The sequence below is a fragment of the Pocillopora verrucosa genome, chromosome 7, assembly GCF_036669915.1.
Source record: "Pocillopora verrucosa isolate sample1 chromosome 7, ASM3666991v2, whole genome shotgun sequence".
Taxonomy (NCBI): Eukaryota; Metazoa; Cnidaria; class Anthozoa; order Scleractinia; family Pocilloporidae; genus Pocillopora; species Pocillopora verrucosa.
The window spans coordinates 9,582,596-9,599,125 of NC_089318.1; the positions used below are offsets into that span (position 1 = coordinate 9,582,596).

Genomic DNA, 16,530 nt, shown 5'->3' on the forward strand with positions numbered 1-16,530 from the left:
CCTCCCATTCCCGAATGAAACGCAGTTTATGAAGCATCGTTTAGAATCGCGCGATATCCGCGCGTGATCACGCTTTCCCAAGTGTGTTCCTGACGACCAACCACGACTCGGCGCTGTGTGTGAAATCGAGGCTGGCCTTTCAAAAATTTGCCGCCATATTTTGTTTAGCGAAGTTGTGATTATTTTTGAGAGTTTGTGAGTTTTCACGCTCGTAAGTCAAGTTACGTTCCTTCACTGAGGAGTTATGGTGGATTTCAAAGTCTACAGGACGGTGTTATGAATATTACGGAGTGTTTTCCAATGAGGAAGCGACGATCTATCGACAAGACTCCCGGACGATCTCACGACAATTCAGGTAGTTCATTTGGGAACCTTGCAATTCTTTACATGAATTGTTAATGTTTTTCAAAGTTTTATCCAACGATTTGTACCTTTGAACTAGCAGTCAGTGAACTTCAGTCGATAAAATGTGATTTGCTTTAGATTCAGCGTTGCATGTTTGGTATGAAATGGCGATAGTGATGAACGAATTGAAATGGCATGTAGCTAGCGTGAATGTTTTTTCCATGCCCAGTGAAGGAATAGTGTTTCATTTGTATTGTCGTGCTGTGCATGGACTGAATGCAGAATACAAGGGGGGCTTTTTAAGATAATTTGGTTTTATTAACGTAGTAGATAATATAAATTGGTCGCAATAAAGGGTTTCTAAAGCTGATGTTTCGAGCGGTAGCCCTTCGTCCATCTACAGACTAGGTTAGTGGCCTAAAATCTCAAAGTCCATAGACTGTCACATATTACGCCGTTATCTAATTACCGTCGTCAGAGCGAATGTGTGGTTTGTGAACTGAGTGTTCGTTCACCTTAACGTCGTGGTCTTTTTTCTTTCAGCCCTCAACCGGTCTCCTCCTGTTAGTAGACTACGGCGAACTCCACGTCGCCTCGGAGGCAGCAATTGTAATAACTCACTGTTGGATCAGTCTCTAGAGATTGTATGGGACAATAATTCACCATCTCCTACAAGATTTTCACATGGTATGTTAGGTTGTGGGTATGTTATAGAAGTGAAATATTAACCTTGCCCTGGGTAGTTCGTGGCTGGGTTACTAGATAATCCAGGGTTAGTGTGAAATCTGCTTTCAGATCTGAAAGTTTTTACAGATAATTCAGTAACAATTTTTTTGTCTACAATTTGATGATTGGATGCTAATAAAAATGAAAACAAGTCAATGTTACAGAAAATTTCATGAACAGACAACTTCCCTGAAAGTTATTTTTGCTTTCCTAAAAAAAGTGCAATGTCACATTTTCTCACTGGTTGAGCACTCCTTCAATCTGTACCCGATACTTGTTTATGTTGCCAACCAACTGCTGTACTGCTTAGCACATACCTCCAAAAGATTGCATAAAATAGCATTCTAGAACCTCTACATTCCAAAAATAATATTTTGAGGGGGAGAATGTCCCAAGACCTTGGGAAGAGGCTCTTGGATTGTCAGCTGTCTACACTCTGACTCATTAGGAAAGCTCATTGACTTCTAAAATGTTTATTGGTTTGGACCTTTTGTCATGCAATTGAGGGAGAAGCCCATCCATTTTTTTCATGTGAATGTGTTCAAGGAAATAAACTGTGTACTCAAGTAAATTTTTCTGTTGATTTGAAAGGGAAAAGGAAGAAACACCATGGAAGTGACAGTAGTAGCAGTGGGGGTGAAATTTCAGATTTGGTACAAAAGTTGGCTGATAAGGTAAATGGAGTACAGGGATGTGTTTGGATAAGGTTAATTTATTTCTTTAGCTACAGTCTTGGAATCACATGTACTCTAAGTAACATCAGTAGTAATATGTTAACTAATTAATGATAAGATTCTGTTTGACAGTCAATTGATGATCAAAGGTCAACTGACATTTAACCAATATTTAGGCGTTGGTAGAGATGTAAGCTAACTCTTGGGATACGTAGATATCAACTTATTGTTGGCTGAGTGTTTGGTAGTCACTGACTCCTCATCAGCCAACTATTGGTCTGTATATCAAGAAGAAAATGATCACTAACTGAAGAAGTTCTCAACTGTTTGACAAATTCTCCTTGTCAGCACCTTAGGAAATGTGTAGAGAGCAGTATGGAGAATATACATGTACTGTTGTTAGGGTGTAAAGGGTTGTTTAGGTACCCATGATCTGGGTATTTTACCAGTACTCTTCACTCATTTATCAAGATACAAACCATAGTTTATAGAGTTTTTTTTTTCTGTCAGTCTGGTAGTACCCCTGACACAAATCCACCATTGCTAGCATTGTGGATGTCCAGAGAAAACAACACATCAGCACAGGCCAACAGTGGTTATACTTCAAGAAAGGGAGACAGCAGTAGTGGGCAGAAGATCAAGGAATTCCAGACACCATCCCGGAGATCAAGGTAACTGGTTTCCTTGTCATTTTGTATCACTATTCAAATTAATTTGATTTCTGCCTGTTTTGCTGTAAGTTGGTAATAAAATATATATCTTTTTTGTAGACGACTTCTTCGGAAATGCAACAAATCCAAGATGAAACTTCTGAAACAGGACCTGGAACTTCTTGTACTTCCAGCAGAGAAAACAGGTTAAAATGGGGACTGAGACTCCATTAATAGAATGTATAGCATGGCTATCAAGACCTTATTTTATTAAGTCTATTTTTCAGAATGTTTCCTATTATGGCAGTTGTTTCTATTGGGGTTTCACGTAATGCTGTTATTATTATTATCATTTAAAATGGTACTGTTATTATTGATATCATTGTTTTTATTATTATCATTATTATCATTATTATTATTATTAAATTGTTTTTCCTTTACAGAAGAGGAAGCTACAATTAGGAAGGAGAGTTCAGAAAATTCAAGGTACATTAAGCTTATCTTATAATATTTTTTCAGAGAATCTATTGCTTAGAGTTAAGCTCCACAAAATTTCTTTTTCCTCTCTTTCTTGCAGTGAAATGCAACAAAAAGCCAGCAAGGGCACTGGAGAAGTAAATCATGGTGTAAAAGTAAGGGGATCTGAAAGCTTAGAGGTCTTTGAGAACTGGGACTCTGATGAAGATGATCTGATTCTCAGCCAGATAGAGATTCCTGTTTTTAAAAATGCTATTCCAGAAACACAAGTTATGACTAGCACACAATTCTTGAGCAGTGGAGGAGAAATGCAGCAAAACAATGAGTTAGGGCAGCCACCACTTACCAGAAATCACAGAATTAATGCAAATGTAGATACCATCGATAGTATTGTTACAGAGAGTTGGGATTTTGTTAACGATGACACAGATGATGACTACATTCTTCAGACTGCTCTTGAGGATGTTGAAAAATCCCAGCAAGTTACCATTCCAACTGTCAGGAGAGTGTCACAGTTGTACATAAAACCTGATATGCTCAATGTTAATGAGGAAAAAATAAAGGATTTGTGTGGTACAGGAAATGCTCTTGTAAAAAACAAGAGTGACATTACCAGGTCAAAGGACCAATGTTTTAGACTGCAGAATAATCCCATTCTACAAGTTCAAAGCACAAGAAAAAGGGACCATTCCTTTGTGCATCATTCTTCACTCCAAAGCAGCAATACTCTACAAACAAAAAAATTCACAACTACACATCAAAATAAGTCTGATCTAAAGATTACCACCAGTGTCACCCTACCACAAAAAAATCTTCAAAGAGCAGTACAACAACATACAATCTGCCAGGAGATTAACACTAACAATCAAGAATTCATGACACCACACAGCAACAAACCAGAAGGAAGTACACAAAGTGAGTATTTCTTGTGTGATAACATGTGTTTCAAGAATACTTCAGTCTACTTAACAAAGTAGATTCCATGTTACTGTGCATCTGTTCAGTGATAGATCACAGGTGACATCAACATGTGGTAAGAACAAAAAGGGGCACACATGAGTAGCTGATTGTGTTGGTAACGTTCTTATCACAGTTTGAGGTCTTTGCTGATCTACACTGTACTGCTGTTGAGGTCCCTGGGGCTACATGGGATCTGCTTGTTTTGAATAATAAAGGAGCAAAAAAGTGTTAATTGTGTTAATTTACAGACATGCATCTTTCCCAATTGATGATAAGTAAGTACTAATCAAAATGCATGCATAATTCAGCTTATTATTTATAAAAGAAAATGATAACTCTCTGTGGGTGTCTATTTTCCAACTCAGATACCCTCTAGGAGATAGGGTTTGAGAGAAAAATCACAATGGTGGAATTTTTCCCACTGCATTTGTTCACTTTTTCATCTGTCCACACTAACTTCCCCCTTATTGCCTGGTTTTGAAGGTCAAATATTCTGTTTATATTCATTAAATTTGCCTGTGTCTGGCGCCAGATTAGTAGAGTTAATTAAGGAACAAATTTGCCCTGGCTATTCATTGGTCATTGGTCTATTGCGACTAAGTTTGACTTTTATGAATTTGTGATTGAAATGATTTTTCTCCTGCTTTTAAGGAGGTTCCAAGACAGCTAAATACTCCAAGGAAGAGATAGAAAGGAAAAAATTGGCTGCTCAATGTCGCCGGCGGCAAAAAATGGCACAGTTAAGTGAACTCAAACAATAAAGACATACTGCAGGTGATTGAAAATGGTTTTGTTGTATGGTTTTCACTGTTTGCTGAACATTTGTCAATTTTATGAAGAATCCAATTCTTTATGTATATAATAGAATGAATAAAACTGATTCAATACAGATGGCACACAGTTATATCTTATCTGATGTTGTGATTTGCCAGTGGCAAGTTGTCCAATTGTTTGCCTCAAAAGTCAATTCCCCTTACAGTGATCTGCTAAACATTGATAAAATATGATATTTGGTGTATTCTATATACAAGGCTAAAAGCTGAAAACGTTTGGTTTAAACATTTTAATTTTTTTAGCCTTTTATATAGAATACATTTTACAAAGCAAACATTATGGACATGATATTTGGTCATAACCAAGTTCAATAATTGAATCATCATGCTTAAAGAGTGCAATTTTCATAATTATGGTTCACTCTTTGATAGCTTATGTGCATGTTTTTATGTATCCTCCCTTACATGTAAATTTATCTGCATTTTGTGGGGTTTTTTTGGTTAACGTACATCTGAGGGGTGCTATAGGGAAGTGCTCTGCTATTTTTTATGGGCAGCATGTGCATAACCTCACTGAAGCCCAGATTATTTGTAATGTGGGAGCAGGCCCTCATTATTAGTGACTCAGCACAAGCATTTCCTGCCTGTATGAGGCCTTAGCAAGGCAAGCTGAGAGGAGTTCTGCAAGGGGTCTGGTACTGATACCAGACCCAGCAAACCAGTCATCTCAAATCCTCCTATGGGTAGAGACGCATCCAGCAGCACTAATAGTGAGGGCCCAAATGGCAGCAAACACAAGAAAGAAAAAGGAATTAGTCAATAAAAACTTGTCTAATATTTGATATTATTAATTAAAATACACCACACAAGTGAAAAGTACTTTTCATGCACCCTGATTGGCTAGTTCAGAAGTGAATAGCATGCAGCACTCACCTTTGAGCAGCTGATGAGAAGAAATCATGCATCAAAAGTTAAATTTCCAACCATTCTTCAGTATATTGAAAGAAATTAACTCTTTAACTTCCACGAGTGACCAAGACAGAATTTCTCCTTACAATATCAATACAACATCTAGCAGGCAAGTGATGAGAATAAAGAAAAATATCAATCTGGGGATTATAAGTTGATCCAATCCCAAATCCTCCAAACTAACTTCACAAGAACTGTATAGCAGACACCAAGGAGAATTACTAATGAGATCTTGGGAGTTAAAGGGTTAACTCAGTTTTTGGTATTGGTGTGGTTAATATGCTAAATCAATATCTACTTCAGTGTCAGTGAAAGTGGATGATATTTAACTTGCTGCACAGCTCAGTAAATATCCACCACTATTCACCTTCACTTTGGTGAATAATTGTTAATTAACAAATTATACTTAGTTTGGACCACAGATGAATCATTCATAGACTGAGTAAAGTTTATCAATTTTATTGATAAATAATGTTGCTACAAAAATAACAAAAAGCTTTAAAAATTGTTAACATATGTTAAGATTTTCAATACATGACAAACCTAATCAATCTTTACAGGCATCAAGGATGATGACTCGCTGCTTTAATAATGACATATCCAAGGATAGTGACAATGCACCATGGGGAAAACCCTCACTAGAAATTTCATAGTAACCTCCTATTTCTATTCAATCACCAGACTGGCAGTGAAACATAATTCACGTCCATGTGACTCTGTGTGCCCTTGTGAACTCAATTCATAAGGCTAAATGTTTTTATTTATTTGAACAATTTAACCCCCTAAGAATGGCCAGCACCTCATTTTCCCTAACAATATCACCCTTGAATTAAAAATTAAAGTCACAGAATAAGGAAATGATGATCATTTCAAGAAGCTCTTCATTGCCAGACAGAATCTTTTGTTGTCAGCACCTTAAGAAATGCATAGAGAGAGTATGTAGAATATGTATAGTGATGTTAGGGTGTAAAGGGTCACCTAAGTCCCACACTGTATCAGCTTACTACTTCTGTGAGAAAAATCAAAGAAGAATTTGAACACCTTAAGTATTCTTTTATTGCAAAGTGCAGTAAAGACCATTGTGAGACCATGAGCATGTTATATGCCAACACAATACAGTCAATAAAAGGCAAGGGCATTTACAACCACTGGGCTGCTTCTATTTTCCGTTTTAAGGAATTTAGCATACATTTTTCTCATGTTTATCATTTGCAATCCTAAATTATCCTTCGTCTCTTTAATTACAGTTTTACAGCTACTCTTACTGACCAGCATTTAAGAGTTTGTAATAATTTAAAAAATGTTTAAGATTCTCTCAAAACTTCTATATTACAGTGAAGTCTACTGAAGCTCAGGTGTTCCTACTTTCCCATATTGCACTGTTTTGAACAAGAATCATTCACAGGACATGTACTTGTTTGAGCATCCCACTGTTATCTGAATCTTTTTGCAGATGCCATAAATAATGGTACTGTATAACAAAAAGACAATTCTCTCACTGTCTGAACAGTTTGAATGATGTAAATTTTAAATAAACAATGTTCACTTGAATGAACAGCAGTAGTTGCAATATTTGCAGTTGCAGCATCCCACCTTGCATTTTACCATGACAAAACATGGAAAGTATGTTGCTCTTTTTTATATACAAAGGAAAGAGCTCTACTTAAAAAGACCAACAGTTTTTTTGCCTCAAACTTCTGTGAACACCTTTGTGAGTACAAATGTTGTCTGAAAAGCAAATTCTATAGAAATTCATTCTGTACAATTACTGGAAATTTTATTCTACTAATGGAAAATTTTAAAAAATAAAACGTTGGGATTTTAGAAAATAGTCAAAGACATTTTAAATTTCTATGTAAAGAAACCATTTTCTTGTAAAAAGATGATCATCATAATATTAATTGTATTTTCTATTGTATAATAATTTGATGAGAAAAACATTAATGGAAAATTACCCTAAATGAACGATAGAGATTTCAAACCATCATATAATAACTTCAAAATATCAGTGCACAGGTGGTAATTTTGGCCTCTGCAGTTAATTCTACAAATATGGGTACCTGCTCACCAGAGTGTACTTATTTTTTCCCTTCAGTCAACAACCATTTTATAATGAGGAACCCTCAGAGCATTTGCTCCATGCATTTTCACAAACAAAAAATTTTTTACCTACTAGTGATATATGATTGGCTAAGTTACCAGAGAAGAAATTTCTCGCATTCAGGGGAGCAGGGGTTTATGGTAAAGCAGATAACACCTTCCCAGCCACACAGGCCAAAGGTTACATAATTTGTGCTTCAGATCAGCAGTTCCAACTCCATCCTCCACTTGTAGTAGAAGAGTTTGACCAACGAATGGATCCATCATCATACCAATTCTCAGGATTGTCAACAGGTTCACCCCACCCTGTGGGACTGTCAATACCTTTGAGTTCCTTGCCACCATCTGGTCCCTTGGGTGGGTTTGGTATAGTACCTGGAGGAAAATGGTCAGAATCAGGATTTGTCTCCTGAGTATTAAATTTTGCTGGTAATGGTTCCTGTTTTTTTGTCCAATTAGGATTATCCCATTCCTGGCTTGCTCCCTTCTCAAATTGCTGTGCATTCACACTCTTTTTGGGCTGTCCAGGCTGTGGCTTTTGTGATTTGTAGTACTTTCCAAACTTTTTATCTCTGAATCTTGGAGGAAAATTATTATTTGAGTCATGGTCTTCATTTGGAGCAACATTTACTTTGTTGATGTGGTTTTCAAGTTCATTATGAAACACAGATGTTGTTTTAATATCTCCTTGCCACTGTGGGCTACCCATTGAGGTCCTTGACCAGTGGATGTCACCAGTGGAATCCACACAGGAGTCAACTTTAGTCTCTTCCAGTTGTAGCTGGCTAGAGGAGGAGGAAACAAAGTCACCAGTGCTTCCATGTTTACCAGCCCCAATGCATTTTTCAACAGTTTCCTAAGAAGAAGAAGCCATTTTAAGGGCACATTAAGAGTTTTTTTTTTTTCTAAGGTAACCTGATGACTACTAAATAATAAGAGGACCAGGTGGAGTTCAGTTCAGTCTGTAATCATATGAGTGATTTGTTAATCACAAGTATGGTGACAGACAGTATTGGATGACACAAAGTCCTGTTACCAATTAACCAAAACTATGACAAAATTTAAGAAAGAACCTAGACATTGGTTGTATGTTTTTCATAAAAAAAAACGACAACAACAGTTAACTCTGCAAAATGTGCAACAACAGTGTGCAAACGTTACACATGCTGTCCAGTTACACAGACGTGACATGTCAACTGTCCTATTACATTGTTCAATTACAGCTATGATGTGTACACACTGATTAGTGCTCACATTGGGTTGGTGATAACCAATCATGTTCAAGAATTTTGTTATAGTTTTGATTAAGCATAGATCAGTCAGTTAGAACAAAGACATACAAGGAGGAGGAGACACTGGCTGATTGGTTAACATGCTGGACTTGTAATCTAGTGGTCCCATGTTCAAACCCTCCATCCTGCTACTCAATGGATTTGTTCTTGGTTTCCCCATATTCAACTCCATGGTACACTTTGTATGTAGCTAACTGGTCTGCCTCCAGCCAGTTGTGATTTTTAAACACGATGTTTATTCACAATGTTTGTATCTAATTTGTTTGTATTGGTCCCAACAATCCCAATTAGAGGAGTTGTCACATAAGTATACATACATACATACCTACATACAAATAGCTTTAATTCTTAGGTAATATAGTTGCAAAATCCACTAATATAACTCAGCTGAAATTTGGCCTGCTAAGCAACTAGCACAGGACTGCATCTAATTAAGTACAAATCCTTGCAAAATCTTTAAAAGAAAATTCTGAAAATCACTAGCTGGGGGTGCTCTCTATCAAACTTTTGTAAATTATGAAAATCATACACAATAAATTGTACTATCAATGCATATTTTTATAACCTTTGCTTGGGGCTCTGTTGTTGACCACAGATTGGATCCATCATCGTACCAATTGCTAGAATCTTCAACTAGTTCACCCCATCCTGTGGGACCATCAATGGCTTTGAGTTCGGTGCCACCCCAGCGATCTGGTCCTTTGGGTGGGTTTGGTATAGTGCCTGGAGGAACCTGATATGAATCAGCATTTGTAGTTGACTTGAGGTTACCAATGGCTTGAATGCGGCTGAATGTGGCCTTTAAACGATTGGCTTTGGAAGCACCAGATGCTTTCTCCTGATGAAGAGCATTGACATACTGTTGTACCATAACATCATCCAAGTTATCATTATCAGTAATGGTCATAATTTCATCCAAATCTTCATCATCAATTGAATGTGTTGGAGCAACAACTGATGTTTCCCAATCATCCCAAATATCTAAACTTGTCTTCTGGTTACTATGTTTTGCTGGCATCACAGGAAATGGTTCCTGCTTTCTTGATTCGTTGGGATTACCCCATTCTTGGCTGGCTTCCATCTCAAATTGTTGTCCACCGATAACACTCTTGTTTGGTTTACCAGGCTGTGATTGTTGTTTTTTGAAGTTCTTTCCTACCAGTTTGTTCCTGAATCTTGGAGGAAGATTATTCAATGAGGAAGCATCTTCACTTCCAGGAGTATTCAATTTGTCTTTGTTGTCTTCCTGGTTATTATGGGGCTTAGCTGCTGTTTTCATTTCCTTCTGCAACTCTGTGCTTTCCACTGGCACCTTTAACCAGTGTGTGGCACCAGTTAAATCCATAGAAGAGTCATTTTTAGCTTCTTTAAGTAGTACCTGTGTGGGGGATGACAACACAGTGTCCCATGTACCAGCACCAATGCATTTGTCAGTAGAGTCCTGTGGAAAAGAAAATAGTCACAAGTTAAGTTCCTTTTTAGTTAACTACCAACCATTAATAAAAAATTAAATATTACCTCTGTGTTAGGCGATGTCCTTGACCAGCAACTGGATCCATCATCATACCAATTTCCAAAATCCTCAACAAGTTCACCCCAACCTGTGGGACCATCAATGTTTTTGAGTTCCTTGCCACCCCAGCGATCTGGTCCTTTGGGTGGGTTTGGTATAGTACCTGGAGGAACCTGATAAGAATCAGCATTTGTAGTTGACTTGAGATTACCAATGGCTTGAATGCGGCTGGGTGTGGCCTTTGAACGATTGGCTTTGGAAGCACCAGATGCCTTCTCCTGATGAAGAGCATTGACATACTGTTGTACCATAACATCATCCAAGTTATCATTATCAGTAATGGCAATAATTTCGTCCAAATCTTCATCATCAATGACATGTACTGGAGCCACAACCAACCTCTCCCAATCATCCCAAGGATCTGTATTTGTCTTCACGCTCTCAGTGTTGTAATTTGCTGCAATCACAGGATCTTGGCTTTTTGTTTGATTAGAATTATCCCATTCCTGGCTCACTCCCATCTTAAACAGACGCTCATTTACACTCTTGTTTGGTAATCTAGATGGTGGCTTTTGTTTTTTGAAGTGCTTTCCAAGCTGTTTGTTTCTGAATCTTGGAGGAAGATTATTATTTGCAGCACCATCTTCACTGCTATCAATATTCAATCTGTTTATGTGGTTTTCAAGGTCATTATGAAACGCAGGTGTTGTTTTCATGTCCCTTTGCCACTGTGCACTTTGCATTGGGGCCTTTGAACTATTTATTTCATCATTTAATTCTGTATAGGAATCAATTTCCATCTCATCCAGTTGTAACTGGCTGGAGGAGGATGACATGGAATCTGAAGTGCTTCCATTTTTACCAGTACCATTTAACTATACAGAGAAGACAAAGGTAACAATGTTAAGTCACCAGGTAGTTAAAAGATGACAGACAAAGAGAATTTAAATCAGGCAATTGTAATATTATGATGAGTCAATTAAGTAGTGAGGATGTGTTTTCACTACCGAAGTTGCAATTGTGATTTATTTTGCATGTGATTGAAGGAGCAGATAATGGAAGATTGTGAATTTTTTAGTGAGTTCATATGAATCTTACATGTTTAGTTACCTTATCCAGCATAACATCTAATTGTCCACTTAGAAACAATTGTTGCACTTGTTTTCTTCTTTCAACCTCCTATAAACAAAACCAAAGATTAAAAAAGGTGTGACTCTTGTAAAACTCAGCAAAAAACATGCTTCCAAGATGCTGTCTGCAATATGATCAAATAAACCATCATTTGAGTCTTTATCATTTCCCTTCTGTTCAAACTCAGAAGTTCCAGAATTGGTATGAATGTATAGGTCTACCACAAGCAATATTCTTAATACATTGCCATGTAGACAGATAACAAGAAATAAGGGTAACTATCAACTATTAATACTAGTAAATAAATCTTTGATTCACAATAGATCTGTGCAGCGTTTTTCATTACATATATCTATTATACTAATATATGGCAGTTAATATTATATTAATATAATGTTTATAATATAAATATTAACTGCCATTCAAATTTTGACTTTCATTTCTGAATAACAGCTAGTCCAAACACATGCAAGATCTGTTTTGGACTCAGCAGTCTACAGAACAAGTACAGTATTCTACTACATGGAGTGCAAGTCCTGGCCTCACCATGTAAACTATTGTTACCGATATCAGCTGGGGACTGTTTTTGTCAATGGAATGGAACCTGTAGCATTAATTCTGAATCAAATATTAACAAAGGAAAAAGGAAATGATCTCCTTGGAGCCGAAAAAGCTTATGATTGCTAGACAAATTTTCCTTGTCAGTATCATTGAAAATGTCTTCAAAACAGTGTGGATATTATTATGATGTCAGGGTGTAGAGAGTTAATATTAATAATACCACTACAGGAAGTGTGTTTTTCATTTCAGTTGAGCACCCTTCCTAATGTTTGGTTGGATAATAAAAACATCAGCCAAACATTAAATTATCAAAATCATAGTTAAGTAACATAATTAACTTCAGTATTAGTGAGAATAATGTATATTTATAACCTCTGCTTTAGGCTGTGTCCTTGAAAATTCCTTGAGGGCTCTTCCTCGTCCAGCAATGTATTTTCCCGTTAGCTTTGAATTATTCCCTGCCTGCAAAATAAAAAAAATTTTAAAAGAAGATGACAACATTATGATATTAACCTCTTAACTCCCAAGATCTGATTGTTGATTCTCTCCTCTGGCTGCTACATATTTGCTTGTAAATTAGTTATGAGAATTTGGTGTTAGATCAAGATCATAACTTGATAAGTTTGATTATTCTTAGTACCTGTTTCCTAGATAATGTATGGATATTAAAGGAAGAAGTTAGTCTTAATCACTTTGAAAAGTTGCTTAAAGGGTTCAAATGTTAAAAATAGAATACTTCATTCATAGAAATCATTCATTTAACCATTTCACTAAAAGAAGTGACCAAAACGGTATTCCTCCTTACAACATCATTACATTCAAAGGCTGAAAATTGATATGAAGAAGGAAAAATATACCTAGACAAGAGGTGTATTGTTTTATTTAAAACAAAATTCTCAAAATAAAGTCAAGAGAAATGTATAGACATTGCCAAGAGCTGATGTTTAGCACTTCTGTAGCAAAAGGGCTAACTGAGTAGAAACAGTAAAACAGGCTCCCAAAGTCTCATTTCTCTTTACTGTCTGCAATACAATTCTTATAATGTTACTTAAGGGAATTTGGAGGTGGATCAACTAATAATCCCTTACTTGATATTTTTCTTATTCTCAAGACTTGAATGATTGATATTGTATCAATATTGAAAGGAGAAATTCTGTTTTGATCACTCACAAGAGTTAAAGGATTTAAGTATCGTATATTGTTTTTTTTTTTTTAATATGCATTGACAAGAAAATTTTTTATCCTAACACTGGGTAATTGTTAAAATAATATGATTTGTAGAGTGTGTCGCCAATATGACAGTCATGGGATACCAATTTGAAAGAATATCTTTTTAATTTACCAGAAAAGCTTACCTTTTGTCATTTACATTACCAAGTTCAGGAAACAGATGTATTTAAAAGGCAACAGGTGAAATTTGGCCTAATTTTCAATTGAACAATAAACTAAATTGTGTTTCAGTCAACAAATTATTTTACCTCTGTCAAGAAACCTTTAAAGATGAAAACATGTTTTGATAAATTATCTGCAGTATTAGTTTGCAAGACTAGTATTTAAAGCTGAAAGTTCCATATTCATTGTTCCAAAATAGCATAAAATACATGCAAAGAACTCATCTGGAAGTATTCCTCCAAGATAACTTTGACATTTGGATCAAAACTCTCCAACCTATGATCATGTTTCCATGTTTTTTTTTTCTGAGGCCTGTAACAAATCTTTGAAAACCATAAAATTGGGTGAAATATTAGAAGAAAAACATTTAATTGTCCTTCTTCAACAAATTTCATTTGTTAAATAGTTTGAATCTGAAGCTTATGTAGCAACTTTACCATGAAGTAAACATTTAGACCCAGAAAAAATTTGTAAAAACAAGACTCGGTAAATTGAAAAGGATGGACAGAAGAAAGAAAACTAATGGCAACTTTTTCATGATGTTAACATCTCCGACAAAACTAAAGTAGTTTGTTATTAAATGTAAGGATGTTATACACATAGATCTTACTCTCTATATTACCTTTCCAGGTCGGCCATCCATGGTGTGCTAATGTTCCCTTTGTGAGGACGCAATAAGTCACATCTGTTCAGTTCATAACCTAGAAGCATTTAGAGGAAATAGATAAATATGATATTATTGTATAAGAAAATTCTTTTAACAGTTTTTCACACTTATTCAAGAATTCTGGAGAGGTTAGGAAGGCTAACGTTAAACACTTACATGTCTTGTACAGACTTGTCTGTGCCAATTAACATACACAGAAGCCCATGTACTATACAAATTTACTTTACTTGAGCATTATCCAGGTTGTATACATTTTTCTTTGTTCTACTTTAATGATGCACATGTAGTTGGTCTGTATACATTATTAAGTTCTCAGAAAAGAACAAACCGATATTCCTGTCGGTTCAGGGCTGTCATTAGAAAATGAAATAGATATATGATCTTAACTGAGTAGGCTGTTGAAGTTAATTAGGCTTGCATAGCAAGCATGGCATGTTGCAAAGGGGAGTCTAACTCCTCCGCAAAAGGTGAAATTTGAAACTCTCTGAGATGTGATTTGCAGCATTAAGAGAAATATTTGAGCAACCTTTTAATAAGCAGACATTGATGTTAGGATCAGTTCGAGAATACTTATTTTCTATCTTTGATCACATTTAAAGGAAGCCAGCACAAAATGGTCTGAGTAGGTTTCTGCCACCTATAGACTTTTGGTGACAAGCCTGCAGTTAAGTACCATAAAAACACGGATGTTTGCTTCAGAGTAATCTCTTGGGGGAGCAACATAGGAAGCTAGGTTACTAGATGTTTAATCCTTAAACAAGATTGACTTGTAAATACTAGATTTCTCTAAAGCATTATAAGCAGTGGATAAGTTTATTCTTGATGCTGAGTCACAATCAACTATTATCTCTTGAGCAGTGCTTTAGGTTTTAGTACATCATGTACTTTGACCATTCAGTGGATCACAATGCTAAAAGCTATACCAGTTTATCTAGCATGTTCAAGCATCCAGGACTGGACTGTTCAAAACTTGGTCAAGCTACATCCCAGTAGGAGTATTATCTGGTGCCATAACTTTGCAGAGAGTTTTCTTGCTTATCCATTACCACAATCTGAGCCCTAGCATTAATTGAGGACACGAAAACACTCCTCTGCTTAAAATTAAGTGGTGTTAAACCAAAGAGATTTTGCTCTGACAAAGAGCTCATACTCGAAATGTACGCTTTAGAAACTCTGACAATAGCCAAGTACCAATATTAACTCAGTTGATCAAACTAAATTATCAAAGAGATGTCTGATTGGGGTGTGGTCAAAGTAGAGGCAAACTTTTAGGAGGTGACAATATTAGTAGTTTGCAGGCTTGTACTGGTCCAACAACACACAATTTTGGATAAGTTCATACCAGAAGAGAAACAGCGTTTCTCCCAAGACCCACCTGTTCCTACATGGAGCCGACATAAATATACAAACACGTTATTTGATCGAATCCTGTCATGCACAAGTTCATGATCAATTTAGCAATAATTTACAGAAAGCTTGTTTTCTTTAAAATGCCTAAGCGACTCTGAAGTTGAACAGACTTGTTCGTGTTTTGGTGAGGCGAGATTTAAACCCTCAGCAAGAGATCAAACGATTAAATTAGTTCATTCCATATTTCATTTTCTATTTAGTCAAAGAGTCTGTCTCTCTCTTTCTGTAATCCTAAACAAAACACCTACGTAGCTCGATTGATGAAAAATTTCAGTCCCACAGTCATGTCACCAAAAGGAAGCAAACTTAGCTTCTGTGATCGACTGTACTAAGAGTGACCAAAACGAATGAATAACCGACAGGAAACTGATAAAAAGTTCACTTCATCCTCGATTTCCTCAGCGTATTAAAATTTCTAAGCAACTCAGTGAGTTCGTTGAAATGGCCTGTTATCATTGTATTCATACCTTTGTGTCTGCCGGAAATCGCCTCTAATTCTTGAAACTGCCAACGCAAGGTCAACACGAAAGTATCCCTCTCCGATGCAGCTCGCGCTATCGGTTAATTTTTGTCTAAATTTAAATTTCCAATCACGCTAAGGAAATTACTGTCAAACGGCCAACAGCTGATGTGATGGCCACATCAGCTCACGCGAGAATTATAGAACGTTGATTTCCATCAAGAACGATCGAAACTGCTAGGTGGCCACAAGAAAGAAGCATATTGTTCCGTAAAAACACTTTTCGGTTTCCAAGTAATGCTTTCCTGGTGCCTACGTAGGCAAATTTTCGGACATACTTCGGCATCAAACGGGAAAGAGTGAGACGTTGATAATAATTTTGGGGACGGGTGGGTAAGTAAGGAATAAAACTCTTGTAAAATTGGAATCA

The 16,530-nt window shown here is 36.4% G+C and overlaps 2 protein-coding genes across 2 annotated transcripts; one reads left to right on the forward strand and one right to left on the reverse strand.

Moving 5' to 3' along the window:
• The first annotated feature begins 159 nt into the window (after positions 1–159).
• On the forward strand, positions 160–4,887 carry LOC131775012 (ewing's tumor-associated antigen 1). The gene is made up of 8 exons (XM_059091109.2): positions 160–355; positions 889–1,032; positions 1,663–1,745; positions 2,256–2,416; positions 2,516–2,601; positions 2,839–2,881; positions 2,973–3,787; positions 4,484–4,887. Exons 1-8 carry the CDS (start codon positions 277–279, stop codon positions 4,591–4,593), a joined length of 1,521 nt encoding a protein of 506 aa, XP_058947092.2. The 5' UTR covers positions 160–276; the 3' UTR covers positions 4,594–4,887.
• Positions 4,888–6,612: 1,725 nt separating this feature from the next.
• On the reverse strand, positions 6,613–16,454 carry LOC131775019 (uncharacterized). The gene is made up of 7 exons (XM_059091118.2): positions 16,108–16,454; positions 14,186–14,264; positions 12,544–12,633; positions 11,590–11,658; positions 10,485–11,354; positions 9,532–10,407; positions 6,613–8,530 (listed from the first exon to the last, which is right to left on the reverse strand). The coding sequence occupies exons 2-7, from the start codon at positions 14,204–14,206 to the stop codon at positions 7,877–7,879; spliced, it is 2,580 nt and encodes an 859-aa protein (XP_058947101.2). The 5' UTR covers positions 14,207–14,264; positions 16,108–16,454; the 3' UTR covers positions 6,613–7,876.
• Between the last annotated feature and the right edge of the window lie 76 nt (positions 16,455–16,530).